General features: G+C 46.0%; 1 protein-coding gene across 1 annotated transcript; it reads left to right on the top strand.

Annotated features, from left to right (window-relative positions):
• Positions 1-4724: 4724 nt before the first annotated feature.
• LOC129710409 (EEF1A lysine methyltransferase 3-like) lies at positions 4725-14335 on the top strand. Its single transcript, XM_055657390.1, has 4 exons — positions 4725-4871; positions 9373-9638; positions 11665-11776; positions 13338-14335. Exons 2-4 carry the CDS (start codon positions 9486-9488, stop codon positions 13730-13732), a joined length of 660 nt encoding a protein of 219 aa, XP_055513365.1. The 5' UTR covers positions 4725-4871; positions 9373-9485; the 3' UTR covers positions 13733-14335.
• The last annotated feature ends 1871 nt before the right edge of the window (positions 14336-16206 follow it).

The following is a 16206-nucleotide window of genomic DNA, read 5'->3' as shown; positions in this document are numbered from 1 at the left end:
GCATGTCCAGTCTGTGGCGGCACCGGCTTATCCACAGTGGTGAGCATCCTTTCCCCTGCCAATCCTGTGGTAAGGACTTCACCCGCCTTGACTACCTCCTGGAGCGTCACCCATTCCTTCTCTCCACAGATGCTGCCTGTCCTGCTGAGTTACTCTGCCATTTTATGTCACTTTTGTAAGCCAGCATTTGTAGTTCCTTGTTTTTCAACTATTCTGGTTAACCATCTCTGCACCTTCCCCAAAGCCTGTAATGGGGTGATCAGAACTGTATGCAATACTCCAAATGCTACCTGACCAATGTTCCTTAAAGCTGCACATATATATTCCTTCCACAGATGCTGCCTGACCCGCTGAGTTACTCCAGCACTCTGTGAAACGTCACCAATCCATGTTCTCCACAGATGCTGCCTGACCCGCTGAGTTACTCCAGCACTCTGTGAAACGTCACCAATCCATGTTCTCCACAGATGCTGCCTGACCCGCTGAGTTACTCCAGCAGTCTGTGAAACGTCACCAATCCATGTTCTCCACAGATGCTGCCTGACCCGCTGAGTTACTCCAGCACTCTGTGAAACGTCACCAATCCATGTTCTCCACAGATGCTGCCAAACCCGCTGAGTTACTGCAGCAATTTGCCTTAGAGCCATATGGGCCTGTCCCACAGATGTCAAGTTGCCGGCAGTCGTCTGAAAAACCGGGAACTGGAACGGTGACTGTCAGAGTGGAACACACACACAAACACATCGCTTGCTTCACCAGCGCGTGTGAATTTTTTGGTCAGAGCTCCCTCAGATTGCCCTGTCTAAAAACAATTACACGGTGCAAAGCTACGGTGATACAGACGCACACTGCGATAAACAGGAAGGTTGGCATTGTAAAAATACGGCTAAAGCACAGTGTGTGGTAAGTACTTTAAAAGAGGGGGGGGGGGGGGGGGGAGAAGGAGTGGAGACAACTTTTAATAAGCCAGAGATACTTAGTCTGTATATTTTGAGAGCAGGTTGGACGAAGCAGCAGTGAGAACGACTCACACACTGGCTCCCTGTCTCTCACACACTCCCTCTCTCGCTTCTTGTCTCTTTCACACACAACCTCAACACCCCTTCCCTCCGGTGCCTTTCCCACGCAGAAATAAATAGCTTCACCCCTCCCCATGTCTCCTCCGTCCCTCTCCCACACCCCCTCTCTCTGTCCCTCTTTCTTACATGCACACACACTCTCCCTCTCTCACACACACCCATCTTGCTCTCTCACACACTCCCTCTGTCTCTCTCTTGCTCTTTCTCACACATGCTCTCTCTCTCACACATTCTCACACACTCACACACATGCACCCACACACATTCTCTCACGCACACATGCCGAACACCTCCGCACAGTTTACATTTACCAACCTGATCTCCCGGTAGCTCAGCATTTCAACTCGCCCTCCCATTCCGAATCCGACCTTTCTGTCCTGGGCCTCCTCCATGGCCAGAGTGAGAACATTGGAGGAGCAGCACCTCATATTTCGCTTGGGTAGTTTGCACCCCAGCGGTATGAACATTGACCTCTAATTTCAGGTAGTCCTTACTTTCTCCACTACTTCTCAGCTCACCCTCAGCCCACTGGCTCCACCTCTTCCTTTCTTCTTCCTGCAACCCTCCCCCCCACTCTCATGTCTGATGAAGGGTTTCGACCCGAAACTTTGTCTATTTCCTTCGCTCCATAGATGCTGCCTCACCAGCTGAGTTTCTCCAGCATTTTTGTCTACCTTCGATTTTCCAGCATCTCCAGTTCCTTCTTAGGGATTTAAAGTGTTTTTTAAAGAAGGTTTTGATGCATTTGTGCCTTGTGGAATAAATAAAGCAAATTATCACAAGATAGTTGGGACACAGCTACCAGCCTTGGAGGGCATCTACAACACACGGTGCCTCAGGAAGGCCATCAGCATTCATAAAGACTCCTCACGCCCTTGCAATAGTCTGTTCGAACTTCTACCATCCAGCAGATGTTACAAGGCCTTCTATGCCCGCGCCTCCAGACTTAGGAACAGCTTCATCCCCAGAGCTATAGCTGCTCTGAACCGGCCCTGCTGAAGTGCCCCCCCCCCCCCCGCCCCCCACCATGAACTGTCTCCCTCAGAAGGTCACATCGCACATCGGCTCGGCACAGTCCTTTTTGCACTTTATACTGTGTAAATGGAATGGAATGTTGGCCTTCCCCTTTTCCCAATTTGACACCATTTAGATAACAATCTGCCTTCCTGCTTTTGCTACCAAAATGGATAACCTCACATTTATCCACATTAAACTGCATCTGCCATGCATCTGCCCACTCATCCAACCTGTCCAAGTCGCACTGCATCCTCATGGCATCCTCCTCACAGCTCACACTACCACCCAGCTTTGTGTCACCTGCAAATTTGCTAATGTTACTTTGAATCCCTTCATCTAAATCCTTGATGTATATTGTAAATAGCTGTGGTCCCAGCACTGAGCCTTGCGGTACGCCACTAGTCACTGCCTGCCTTTCTGAAAGAGACCCGTTAATCCCTACTCTGTTTCCTGTCTGCCAACCGATTTTCTACCCATGTCAGCACTCTACCCATAATACCATTGACTGATGAACAAGGACCCCCTGATCCCGTTGTACTTCCCTTTTTCCAAGACATTTCAAGACAGGAAGGTTTTCGCAAGGTCAGGATGGTGTGGAATTTAGGCTACTTTTTTTTAATGTACAGGAAGTTCTCCTTCTCTCTGTGGTCTTGAGAGTACAGCACACTGTGTTTAAATGTCACAATTGCACACTTGGCTGACCTATAGTGGAGAGGATGCCGATTTAGGCGAGAGAGAGAGAGAGAGGGACAGCGTTGTGTTTTGTACCCTGTCCAAGTAAAGCAGTTTGGGGATATCAGATAATTTTCCTGCTATCTCTCTGTACTGCATTTAAAACTGGATTTCATTCTACACATCTCACAGTTTAGCAATCGGGAGATATATAAACAAAGGAACTGCAGATGGAATTTCTTTAGTCAGAGCGTGGTGAATCTGTGGGATGCTTTGCCTCAGATGGCAGTGCAGGTCATCAGTGGGTATATTTAGGGCAGAGATAGATAGATTGTTAATTAGTATGAGTTCGGGTTACGGGGAGAAGGCAGGAGAATGGGGTTAGGAGGGAGAGGTAGATCAGCCATTATCAATTGGGGTTGAAGACATGATGGGCCGAATGGCCTGATACTACTCCAAGAAGTTATGAATTTATGAACTAATTGTCACGTGTACTGAGGAACAGTGAAAATACTTTTTGTTGCGTGCTATCCAGTCAGTGGAAAGACTATACATGATTACACTTGAGCTGTCCACAGTGTACAGATACCAGTTTACACTGAAGATAGACGGAATCACTGAAGAGCTGGAGTAACTCAGCGGGACGGGCAGCATCTCTGGAGAGAAGGAACGGGTGACATTTCGGGTCGAGACCCTTCTTCAGACTAAGAGTCAGGAGAAGGGAAGACACAGAAATGCAGGAGTGTAAGGTGTGAAAATGAGAGATCAAAGGGGCCAAAGGTTCCAGTGGAATTTCGAATGGATCATTGTTGGCTGGGGGAAGCTGACAACAAAGCAGACAGAGGTAAAATGTAATCAGGAGGACAATCAGACTGGTGGGTGAATTGGGATGGGTGAGAGATGGAGAGAGAGGAAAAGCAAGGGTTACTTGAAGTTAGAGAATATCAATTGTAAGGTCTCAGTCTCAAACTCATGAAGATTGAAGGTCAGTTTAGAACAATGGGGTGTTACCTGGTGCACAGTTCCCTGAACGTGGTGTCACAGGAAGACAGGGGATGTTATGGAGCAGAGGGATCTTGGAGTCTAGGGAAAGATATATCTGTGTTCCTTGATCCCTCTGCTCTACAAATCTTGGTTTATTTAAAGACGGAGTGGCTTTAACGAGGTCACGATAGTGCGGATTTCAGGGAACGTTTTTATTTATTCACAGGGAGTTCTCCTTCTTCCTGTGGTCTTCAAAGAACAGCACAATGTGTTTAAATGTCACAATTGGACACTTGGCCTCAGCTATAAGGGAGGGGAGGCCGATTTACAGAGAGCGCTGTGTTTTGTACCCTGTCTAAGTAAAGCTGTTTTTGGGAAATCGGAGAATTTCCCTGCTCTCTCTCGACACCGCATTTAACACTGGATTTCGTTCTAGGTATCCAACAGGTCAGTAATCGAGAGATATATAAATGAGGGGACTGCAGATACTGGTTTACATTGAAGATAGACACAAAATGACTGCAGTAACTCAGCGGGACATGCAGCACCTCTGGGGAGAAGGAATGGGTGACGTTTCTGGTTCCTATATCCTTGTCAACCTGTGACAGCACTTTCAGTGAACGAGGTATCTGCGATCTGAGATACCTGTGCTTTACAAATGTTGGGATATAAGGCTCTGGTATTTTATTTAGTTCACACGTTTAATCGATAATGTTTTATTATTAATGTTTAATGTTTTATTTGTTATTCCTAACTGTCATGTTACCACTTGCGGGCAGAGCACCAAGGCAAATTCCTTGTATGTGAATACTTGGCCAATAAACATATTCATTCATTCATATTTCAAGTCAGGGAGGTGTTTGCAAGGTCAGGTTGGTGTGGAATTTAGGGTACATTTTGTAATGTACAGGGAGTTCTCCTTCTCTCTCTAGTCTTTTAAATACAGCACACTGTGTTTAAATGTCTCAATTGGACACTGGCTCAGCTATAAGAGAGAGGAGGGCGATTGAGAGAGAGTGAGTGAGTTGCGTTTTATACCCTGTTTGGGGGAGATCAGAGAATTTTTCTGCTATCTCTACACTGCATTTAAAACTGGATTTTGTACTGCGCATCCCACAGGTTAGTAATCGAGAAATATATAAACGAAGGAAATGCAAATTGAATTTCTTTAGTCAGAGCGTGGTGAATCTGTAGGATTCTTTGCCTCAGATGGCAGTGCAGGCCATCAGTGGGTATATTTAAGGCAGAGATAGATAGATTCTTGATTAGTACGGGTGTCAGGGGTTACGGGGAGAAGGCAGGAGAATGGGGTTAGGAGGGAGAGATAGATCAGCCATTATCAATTGGCGGTGTTGACATGATGGGCCGAATGGCCTAATTCTACTCCTAGAACTATGAATTTATGAACTAATTGTCACGTGTACTGAGGAACAGTGAAATGCTTTTTTGTTGCGTGCTATCCAGCCAGTGAAAAGACTATACATGATTACACTTGAGCCCTCCACAGTGTACAAATGCTGGTTTACAGTGAAGATAGACGGAATCACTGAAGAGCTGGAGTAACTCAGCGGGACAGGCAGCATCTCTGGAGAGAAGGAACGGGTGACGTTTCGAGTCGAGACCCTTCAGACTGAGAGTCAGGAGAGAGGAAGACACAGAAATGCGGGAGTGTAAGGTGTGAAAATGAGAGATCAAAGGGGCCAAAGATTCCAGTGAAATTTTGAATGGATCATTGTTGGCTGGGGGAAGCTGACAACAAAGCAGACAGAGGTAAAATGTAATCAGGAGGACAATCAGACTGGTGAGAGAACTGGAATGGGTGAGGGATGGAGAGTCGAATCAAGTTTATTCGTCACATACACATACGAGATGTGCAGTGAAATGAAAAGTAGCAATGCTCGCGGACTTTATGCAAAAAGACAAACATACAAACAACCAAACAAACTACAAACGGAATGGAACAGAATCACATATTCTTTTACATATTAAATACTGTGGGTGGAAGGAAAAAGGGAAAAAACAGCAATTTTTTAAAAAGCAGTAGAGTGGTACAGTAAAAGTTAGTCCCTGTTGAGATAGGAGTTTACAGTCCTAATGGCCTCCGGGATGAAAATCCTTCTCAACCTCTCCGTTCTCACAGCATGGCAACGGATGCGTTTGCCTGACCGTAGCAGCTGGAACAGTCCGTTGCAGGGGTGGAAGGGGTCTCCCGTGATTTTATTGGCTCTGGAGTTGCACCTCCTGTTGTATAGTTCCTGCAGGGGGGCGAGTGAAGTTCCCATAGTGCGTTCGGCCGAACACACTACTCTCTGCAGAGCCTTCTTGTCCTGGACAGAGCAATTCCCAAACCAGATTGTAATATTTCCAGACAAGATGCTTTCAACAGCCGCTGCGTAGAAGCACTGGAAGATCCTCGGAGACGCTCTGAATTTCCTCAATTGCCTGAGGTGGTAAAGGCGCTGCCTTGTCTTACTCACGAGTGCTGCGGCGTGTGATGTCCATGTCATATCCTCAGAGATGTGGACTCCCAGATATTTAAAACAGCTCACCCTATCCACAGTATCCCCATTTATCCTCAATGGTGTGTACGTCCTCGGATGATGTGCCCTCCTAAAGTCCACGATCAGCTCCTTAGTTTTTTTGATGTTCAAGATGAGGCTGTTGTCCTGACACCAGAGTGCCAGATCAGCCACCTCCTCCTGGTAGGCCTTCTCATCATTATCTGAGATCAGGCCCACCACCGCAGTGTCATCAGCAAACTTGATTAATGAGTTGGAGCTGAACCTAGCCACACAGTCATGTGTGTACAGGGAGTACAATAGGGGGCTGAGGATGCAACCCTAGGGATGCAACCCTGGATAGAGGGAAAGCAAGGGTTACTTGAAGTTAGAGAATATTATAATCTCTCAGTCTCAAACTTGTGAAGATTGAAGTTTAGTTTAGAACAATGAGGTGTTACCTGATGCACAGTTGCCTGAACGTGGTGTCACAGGAAGACAGGGAATGTTATGGAGCAGAAAGATCTTGGAGTGAGTGGGTTACCTTATCATGGGGGGTTGACGTCACTCGGCCTGTACTCGCTGTAGTTTAGAAGGATGAGGGGAGACCTCATTGAAACGTATCGAATAGTGAAAGACCAGGATAGAGTGGATGTGGAAAGGATGTTTCCACTAGTGGGAGAGTCTAGAACCAGAGGGCACAGTCTCAGAATTAAAGGACGTTCCTTTAGGAAGGAAATTAAACAACCTATCAACAAATAGTGTGTGTGAGGAAATATTATATAATAAAATTGCTCAAATGATAAGTTCTTAAGGAACTTGTGTTAAGTTGCAGGAGAAGAGCTTGGAGTTGGGGCTTTCAGAAATACATGCCTCCACAAAGCAATAAAGAACAAAGAACACACACAGGAGAACAGATGGCTTATCATAACATGGAAAGGTTGATCTGAATAGGCAAATCTTTCTTTATTGCTTTGGAGCAATAATCATGCTGTGAGAAGTTGTAGTTGGTTTAGGTTGGTGTTTATAATAGAGGTTGTTAATGGGCTTTCTCCATGACATGGGCACCATCCTTCTTCCTTTGTGACACATCTCAGAGTTTGGCTGTGTCATTAAGGCGATTTATGGTTGCCTATGTTGGATTGTAGGCACCAAGGCTAGATACTAAATCTGTGATTTGGTTTGTGCTGTTTAAATGTATTTATGTTGAGATAAGAGATAAGGGATAGGCAATGCTTGTGTGACCGTTGCAAAAGGATTTCTTATGGTTACCAGAAACTGAGAAAGTAACTGTGTTTTGATAATCTTTCATTTGTTGTGAGGAATGCTTTTAGTGAAGAAGTGTTACATTCCTTTCCTCCAGAGATAGTAGGGGGAGGTTGTAATACTAAATGAAATTAGACCCGAGCTTGGGAAGAAGCAATCAAGTGTGACAATTAATGGCCTTTACGTGGCTGGAGTTGGGAATTGTGTGATTAGCAATAATTTAAGTCTTTACCAATTTGTAAGAATGGGGCAAAACTCATATTTAATCTTTGTAATCCATAAGTAACTGTATTTTAATGATGTGGTTGTAAGGAAATTAATTGTGAAGTGTATTATGTTTAATTAAGATTGTAAATATTAGACTTTGGTTAAATCTGAAGTTTTAGAAATAACTTTCTTTTACCAAAAGTGAAAATATGTTTTGTATGTATGTGTGGTGTGATTGCTGTATTCTGTGTATATACTGAGAAGTGTTCTCTGAGAATTAGTTTTATATCTGTGGTTTTACGTTATTGAAATAAAATGATTTTGAGCAAAGAGGCTGAAGAAACCACAGAGGGGGAGAAGGTTGTAAAGGGGCCGGAAAAGGGAAAATCATGTGACTATACGTGTTGTCACTCAATGTAAAGGATTTAGTTGATTGGTTAATGCAAAAAGGTTAAATGTATAGTAAACCATAATGATTGGTTAATAGTTTGCCACTCCTTGTCTTTTACCTATATAATGTGTTACATTTATGCCAAAGTCAGTAGTTCTTTCAACCTGCCCCAGAGTTTTAACTCTGTGTTGGAAGGTTTAAAGAATTATCCAGCGCTGTCAGAATAAAGAATCGATTTCAACAACAAGAATTTGAATCCAGTTTTCTTGAATTGGACTGACAAAAAGAACTCATTTTAACCTGTGCAGCTCTGAGCTGCAGCTACCTCATTTGAGGCCCTCGGATTATCTTGAATCGGACTTTCCCTTGCACTAAACTTTATTCCCTTTATCCTGTATCTGTACACTGTGGACGGCTCGATTGTAATCATGTATCGTCTTTCCGCTTACTGGATAGCACGCGACCAAAAAGATTTTCACCAGTCTGAGGCTCTCCAATGAGGTAGATGGGAGGTCAGGACCGCTCTCTAGTTGGTGAGAGGACGGTTCAGTTGCCTGATAACAGCCGGGAAGAAATTGTCCCTGAATCTGGAGGTGTGCTTTCATTTTTACACTTCTTTACCTTTTGCCTGATGGGAGAGGGAGTGATCGGCGGTGAGACTGGTCCGTGATTTTGCCGCTGGCCTTGCCGAGGCAGCAGGAGGTGTAGATGAAGGCGATGGAATGGAGGTTGGTTTGTGTGTGTGATGGTTTGGTTTTTGTCCATAACTCACTGTAATACAGTATGGATACAGGCTCTTCAGTCCACACCTACCAGCGACAGAAAAGTTTGTGTTTAGTTTATAATTCTTTATTTCTTTCAAGATGGTGCTAGAAGGAGCAGGTCTTGCGTGGGGAGGGGGACATGTTGCATATAATGTACATCTCAATGGATTTATGTCAAACATATAAATTCATTGAGATGGACATTATATGCAAAATGCAAAAAAACAGCACAGAACTAGGCTCTTCGGCCCACAATGTCCATGCTGATCATGAAGCCAGGTTAAACTGACATCTAAATTAAACCAGTGAGTGAAATGTGATTGCTGGTCAGCACGGACTAGGTGGGCCGAAGGGCCTGTTTCCGCGCTGTATCTCTAAACTAAACTAGTGTGTGAACGGGCGATCGCTGGTCGACGCGGACTCGATGGGCCAAAGGACCCGTTTCCCTGCTGTATCTCTAAACTAAGCGAGGTTTTGTGCACCTTTCTTCACAGCAACTCGGCCGATATTGAAAGCTTCGCCGGGAGAGGAAGGAGAAGAAAGGGAGTGAGTGGAATCAGGATTGAGGAGGGAGAAGCTCGGGACATCTGAGATTAAACAGGGAAAAATGCAAGCGGTGCCACCCACAGTAAAGATCGAGAAGCCCGAAGAACCTGAGACCTTCGAGAACAAGGAGAGGCATTTTGAGTTCTGTGGACACCGATTGCAAATTACACAACATTTAAAAACCCTTGGTATACCAGCTGTTATATGGCCATCGGTAAGATGCATCATAGAGTGACAGACACTCATAGTCCAGAACCAGGGGTCACAGTTTAAGAATAAGGGGTCGGCCATTTAGGACTGAGATGGGGGAAAAACGTTCAACCCAAAGTAGACAGATGGGACTGAAGGCTGATAAATTCCCAGGGTCTGACGGTCTGCATCCCAGGGTACTTAGGGAAGTGGTTCTAGAAATTGTGGACGCATTGGTGATAATTTTCCAATGTTCTATAGATTCAGGATGAGTTCCTGTGGATGGAGGGTAGTTAATGTTATGTTAATGTTATTTTTAAGAAAGGCGGGAGAGAGAAAATAGGGAATTATAGGCCAGTTAGCCTGACATCGGTGGTGGGGAAGATGCTGGAGTCAATTATACAAGATGAAATATTTGGAGAGCAGTAACAGGATCGGTCCGAGTCAGCATGGATTTACGAAGGGGAAATCATGCTTGACTAATCTTCTGAAATATTTTGAGGATGTAACTAGGAAAATGGACAAGGGAGAGTCAGTGGATGTAGTGTACCTGGACTTCCATAAAGAATTTGATAAGGTCCCACATAAGAGATTAGTGGGCAAAATTAGAGCACATGGTATTGGGGGTAGAGTGCTGACATGGATAGAAAATTGGTTGGCAGTCAGGAAACAAAGGGTAGGGATTAACAGGTCCCTTTTAGAATGGCAGGCAGTAACTAGTGGGATGCCGCAAGGCTCGGTGCCAGGACCGCAGCTATATACAATATACATGAATGATTTAGATGACGGGATTAAAAGTAACATTAGCAAATTTGCAGATGACACAAAACTGGGTGGCAGTGTGAACTGTGAGAAGGATGCTATGAGAATGCAGGGTGACTTAGACAGGTTGGGTGAGTGGGTAGATGTATGGCAGATGCAGTTTAATGTGGATAAATGTGTGAGTATCCACTTTGGTGGCAAAAGCAGGAAGGCAGATTATTACCAGAATGGTGTCGTAGGGAAATGGGGAAGTACAACGAGATCTGGGGGTCCTTGTTCAACAGTCAATGAAAGTAAGCATGCAGGTACAGCAGGCAGTGAAGAAAGCGAATGGCATGTTGGCCTTCATAACCAGAGGAGTCGAATATAATCCTTGTGATTGAGGCAGTGCAGCGTAGGTTCACGAAATTGATCCTTGGGATGGCGGGACTGTCATATGAGGAAAGATTGAAAAGACTAGGCTTGTATTCATTTGAGTTTAGAAGGATGAGGGGGAAATCTTATAGAAACATATAAAATTATAAAAGGACTGGACAGGCTAGATGCAGGAAAAATGTCCCCAATGTTGGGCGTCCAGAACCAGGGGCCACAGAATAAAGAGGTTATTTAAGACTGAGGTGAGAAAAAACGTTTTCAACCAGAGAGTTGTGGATTTATAGAATTGCCTGCCACAGAAGGCAGTGGAGGCCAAGTCACAGGATTGATTTAAGAGAGTTAGATAGAGCTCTAGGGGCTAGTGGAGTCGAGGGATATGGGGAGAAGGCAGGCACAGGTTATTGATAGGGGACAATCAGCCATGATCACAATGAATGGCGGTGCTGGCTCGAAGGGCCGAATGGCCTCCTCCTGCACCTATTTTCTATGTTTCTATAAGAGCAAGAAGGTCCTTCTGCAGTTGTACAGGCCCCCAGTGGGATCACACCTGGAGTAATGTGTGCAATTTTGGTATCCAAATTTGAGGAAGGACATTCTTGCTATTGAGGGAGCCCAGCGTAGGTTCACCAGGTTAATCTATGGAATTATCTGCCACAGAAGGCAGTGGAGGCCAATTCACTGGTTGTTTTTGAAAGAGTTAGATTTAGCTCTTGGGGCTAACGGGATCAAGGGATATGGGGCGAAGGCAGGAACTGGGTACTGATTGTGGATGATCAGCCATGATCAGATTGAATGGCGGTGCTAGCTCGAAGGGCCGAATGACCTTCTCCTGCACCTGTCTATGTTTCTATCTTCGGTTTAAGCCAGCATCTGCAACTACTTCCAACATCGTTGTGTTTTCAATTTTGTTTCAGGGGCTGGCTTTATGCAGATACTTTGACAAGGTTCGGATGGACTTTTCAGGGAAGAAGATAATCGAATTAGGCTCGGGGACGGGACTAGTGGGAATACTTGCAACTTTGTTGGGTGAGTTTGCTGATTTAATATGTCATCGAGTCAAATTCATTAGTTCACAAGTTCAAGGAACCGAATTAGGCCGTTCTGCCCATCGAGTCTACTCCGCCATTCAAACATGGCTGATCTCTCTCTCCCTCCTAACCCCATTCTGCTGCCTTCTCCCCATAACCCCTGATGCCCATACTAATCAAAAATCTATCTATCTCTGCCTTGTGACTCTGTGTGACTCTGTGTGTCTATGTGTCTCTGTCTCTCTCTGTGTCTCTCTCTGGGTGTCTCTCTCTCTCGTCAGCAGCGGCCTCTGCAGCCCGTCTGCGTTTTTATTATTTTTTGTCTATGTTTCTGTGTAGTTTTTGTTCTTTTTGTTCTGTGTGTGGGGGGTGGGGGTGGGGTGGGGGGAGGAGGGAGGGGGTAACTTTTAAATCTCTCCCTGCACGGGAGACCCGACCTTTTCTTTGTCGGGTCTCCGTTATCGTTGGGGCTGCAACGAGGAGCGGCCTCCAACAGGAGAAGACCGGGGACTCTGGTGCCGACGACTCACCGTCACCGTCGCGGAGCTGGCCAAGTCCAGAGAAGGTGGAGCGGTGGAGGAGCGCTGCTGCTGCTGCTGCGGCCCGACCTCCGGAGATTCGGAGGCTGCAACTCTCTCTGGCGGACGGCGGCACCGGGAGCCCGTGGTCCCTGGAGGGAGACCGCTTTTCAGGGCTCTCTCAATGGCGACTTCTCCCCGCCCGAGCTGCGGGGTCGAAGAGCTCCTGGAGCGGGGCCTGACATCACCGCCCCGCGCGGCTTGGAATGGCCGCGGGACTCTGCGAGCGCACGCCGGGGGCTCTAACATCAAGACCCGGTGTGCGACCTTGCATCACCCGGCGTGGCTTTAATGGCCGCGGGACAATCGCCATCTCAAGCCGGGGGGGCTTTGACTTTGACTCTGACATCGGGGGGGGGGGGGAGAGTGCAGTGGAGAGTTAAGTTTTTTTTTGGCCTTCCATCACAGCAATGTGATGGATGTTTATGTAAAATGTAAATTATGTTGTGTCTTGGGTCTATTTGTTTGTAATGTATGGCTGCAGAAACGGCATTTCGTTTGGACCTCAAGGGGTCCAAATGACAATTAAATTGAATCTTGGGTGTCTCTCTCTGGGTGTCTCTTTCTGGGTGTCTACCTCTCTCTCTCTGTCTCTCTCTCTCGGTGTCTCTCTCTCTCTCTCTCTGTGTCTCTCTCTGTCTCCCTCTCTCTGTGTGTCTCTCCCTCTCTGTGTGTCTCCCTCTCTCTGTGTGTCTCTCTCTCTGTGTGTCTCCCTCTCTCTCTGTGTGTCTCTCTCTCTCTGTGTCTCTCTCTCTCTGTGTGTCTCTCTCTCTCTCTCTGTGTCTCTCTCTCTCTCTCTCTCTCTCTCTCTCTCTGTGTCTCTCTCTCTCTCTCTGTCTCTCTCTCTCTGTCTCTCTCTCTCTCTGTCTCTCTGTCTCCCTGTCTGTCTGTCTCTCTCTCTCTGTCTGTCTCTCTCTCTGTGACTGTGATTGTCACACTGTGACTATACATCATGGTGCCTTTGTGATGTTGTTTCTTCAGGGGGTGAAGTGACGCTGACAGACCTGCCTAAGGTTCTGCACCAAGTGGAGGACAATGTGTTGAAGAACGTCCCCTCTGCTCTGGGCAAGCGAGCACAGGTGTGCGCTCTAGAGTGGGGCAAGGATGAGGGGATGTTCCCCTCGGACTATGATGTGGTGCTGGGATCCGATCTCATCTACCACCCGAGACACTTCCAATCACTCATCGACACCTTACTGCACGTCAGCAGTCCACATACCATCATCTACTTCAGTTCCAACATCAGCGCCAACATGGGTGGTCGAAGTTTTCACCAGGAGATTGTTCCCAAGTATTTCAATTCTGAGATCCTGGATGAGATAACGGCCAAGGAGATCAGAATCTTCAAGTTGACCAAAAAGTATGACACCAATTGATCGCAATGTGCTGGAGTAACTCAGCGGGACAGGCAGCATCTCTGGAGAGAAGGTGACGTTTCCGGTCGAGACCCATCTTAGAAAGCTGAGTTGCTCCAGCTTTTTGTTTCTTCATGTGTGCAATTTTGGTCTAATTTGCAGAGACCGTTCCCTCCGCAACTCCATGGTTAACTCATCCCTTCCCACCCAAACCACCCCCTCCCCAGGTACCTTCCCCTGCACCGCAGAAAATGCAACACCTGTCACTATACCTCCCCCCTTGACTCTGTCCAGGGATGCCAACATTCCTTTCAGTTTAGGCAGAGGTTCACCTGCACCTCCTCCAACTTCATCTGCTGTTCAAGATGTAGACTCTTATACATCGGCGAGACCAAATGCAGACTGGGCGATCATTTCACGGAATACCTTTGCTCAGCCTGCTTGAACCAACCTAATCTCCCAGTTGCTGGACACTTTAATTCCCCTTCTCATTCCCCCCCAGACCTCGGTCTCCTCCATTGTCAGAGTGATGCTAAACGCATATTGGAGGAACAGCATCTTATATTTTCTTTGGGCAGCCCAGTGGTATGAATATTGATTTCCTTCACTTCAGGTAGCCCCGGCATTTCCCTCTCTTTCCCCCCCCCCCCCCCCCCCCCCCCCCCCCCACAAGTCGTACCAGCTTCTCGTTTTCACTCTCCAAACAGCTAACATTGGCCTGTTTCCTTTATCATCGTAACATTTTTGCATATCTTTCATTCATTGGTCTTTGTCTCTCCACATCACCGCCTATATCTCTCTCTTCCCTTATCCCTAACCAGTCTGAAGAAGGGCCTTGACCCGGAACGTCACACGTTCCTTCTCTCCAGGGATGCTGCATATCCTGCTGAGTTTCTCCAGCATTTGTGTCTACCTTCGATTTTCACAACATGCGCAGTTCTTTCTTAAACATGAGTTAAAGACTAACATTTTGTCAGAACTCTCTTTTACTGGAATGCTCGCAGCCCCTGCCTCACTGCGCGAGTTAATGCAAGAGTTCTCCCGAGTTTCCCCCGATTCTACTCGGAGAATTACAGTAATGGCGGCTCGTGGGTACTCGGGGACCTCGTGGAAATTTTTCTCAATGTAGAAAAATCTTCACGAACTTACCGCGTTTCCCAGGCACCTGCCGTTAGCGCTATGAGCCGCTAAGAGACATCCCGAGCTCCGACGTTCCCGGTAAGTACATGCTGCGTTCTTATCACGAGTCTTTTTTTTTTTTTTTTAAATCGGGAGAACCATTGCACAGTGAGACGGGCTTAACTGTGCTTTCATTGGGAGAATTAGTAGGAGTTTCTGTTTCCTCTGCTTTTTACATCAATTCTCTTTGTGGGGTTCTGTTTCAATAGATATCCATAAGTCTATTTTGTGGTTTAGTTAGAAAATGCACAAAAATCAATGGAAATGGTAATAACTCCATAATATTCTAATGAATGTCATCAAAAGCACAAAAGACTGATAAGAATTACTAAAAGCGGGGGAGGAAAATAGTTCTGCCATTTGTAGGAATGGCATTCACATTGGACTTTTGAAGGTAGATAAAAATGCTGGAGAAACTCAGCGGGTGAGGAAGCATCTATGGAGCAAAGGAATAGGTGACATTTTGGGTCGAGACCCTTCTTCAGACTGATTTGGGGTGGGGGGGGGCGGGAAGAAGAAAGGAAGAGGCGGAGACAGTGGGCTTTTGGAGAGCTGGGAAGGGGAGGGGAAGGAGGGAGAAAGCAAGGACTACCTGAAATTGGAGAAGTCAATTTCGTACTACTGGGGTGTAAAAACTGCCCAAGCGAAATATGAGGTGCTGCTCCTCCAATTTGTGGTGGGACTCACTCTGGCCATGGAGGAGGCCCAGGACAGAAAGGTCGGATTGGGAATGGGAGGGGGAGTTGAAGTGCTGAGCCACCGGGAGATCAAGTTGGTTATTGTGAACCGAGCGGAGGACGTTCGAATGTAATGATATTATGGGACCTTGTCCACATGTAGGGATGTTCATAGCTTGGGCTTTCGTAACCCAGACACCACCTGTAAATTCACTGTGTTTCTTGTGCTGTTAACTCTTTGCTTTGAGATCTATTTCCAACTTATTGGAACACACAATAGAGACAAACTTATTCAAAAATGCAATGCAGGTGTTTGAGTTTATGGATTGCATCGAGATAATACCTGTTGGTGCATTTAGCGTTTTCCAGTGTGAAAGGTGAAAGGGACAGTTTTAATTTGCTTTAAATACCAGAAAAAACATGCTGTACAGTCAACATACAAGAAAAAATGGGGACTGAATGTCAATGATGTAGTAGAACGTACTGATGTTTTATCAAAACCTTGTATCAAACACAAGCTATTCTTTCATAAATATTCCAACCGGCTCTGAGTCTATGAGTATTTTCAGATTTCATCTCATATGTACAGCATCTGCAACATTTTCCCATCTATCTTTTGATGCTTAATGCAAATGTCGC

Source organism: Leucoraja erinacea, chromosome 27 (assembly GCF_028641065.1).
Source record: "Leucoraja erinacea ecotype New England chromosome 27, Leri_hhj_1, whole genome shotgun sequence".
Taxonomy (NCBI): domain Eukaryota; kingdom Metazoa; phylum Chordata; class Chondrichthyes; order Rajiformes; family Rajidae; genus Leucoraja; species Leucoraja erinaceus.
Note: the sequence above shows the minus strand (reverse complement) of the source record. Positions and strands in the feature narration are given on the sequence as shown.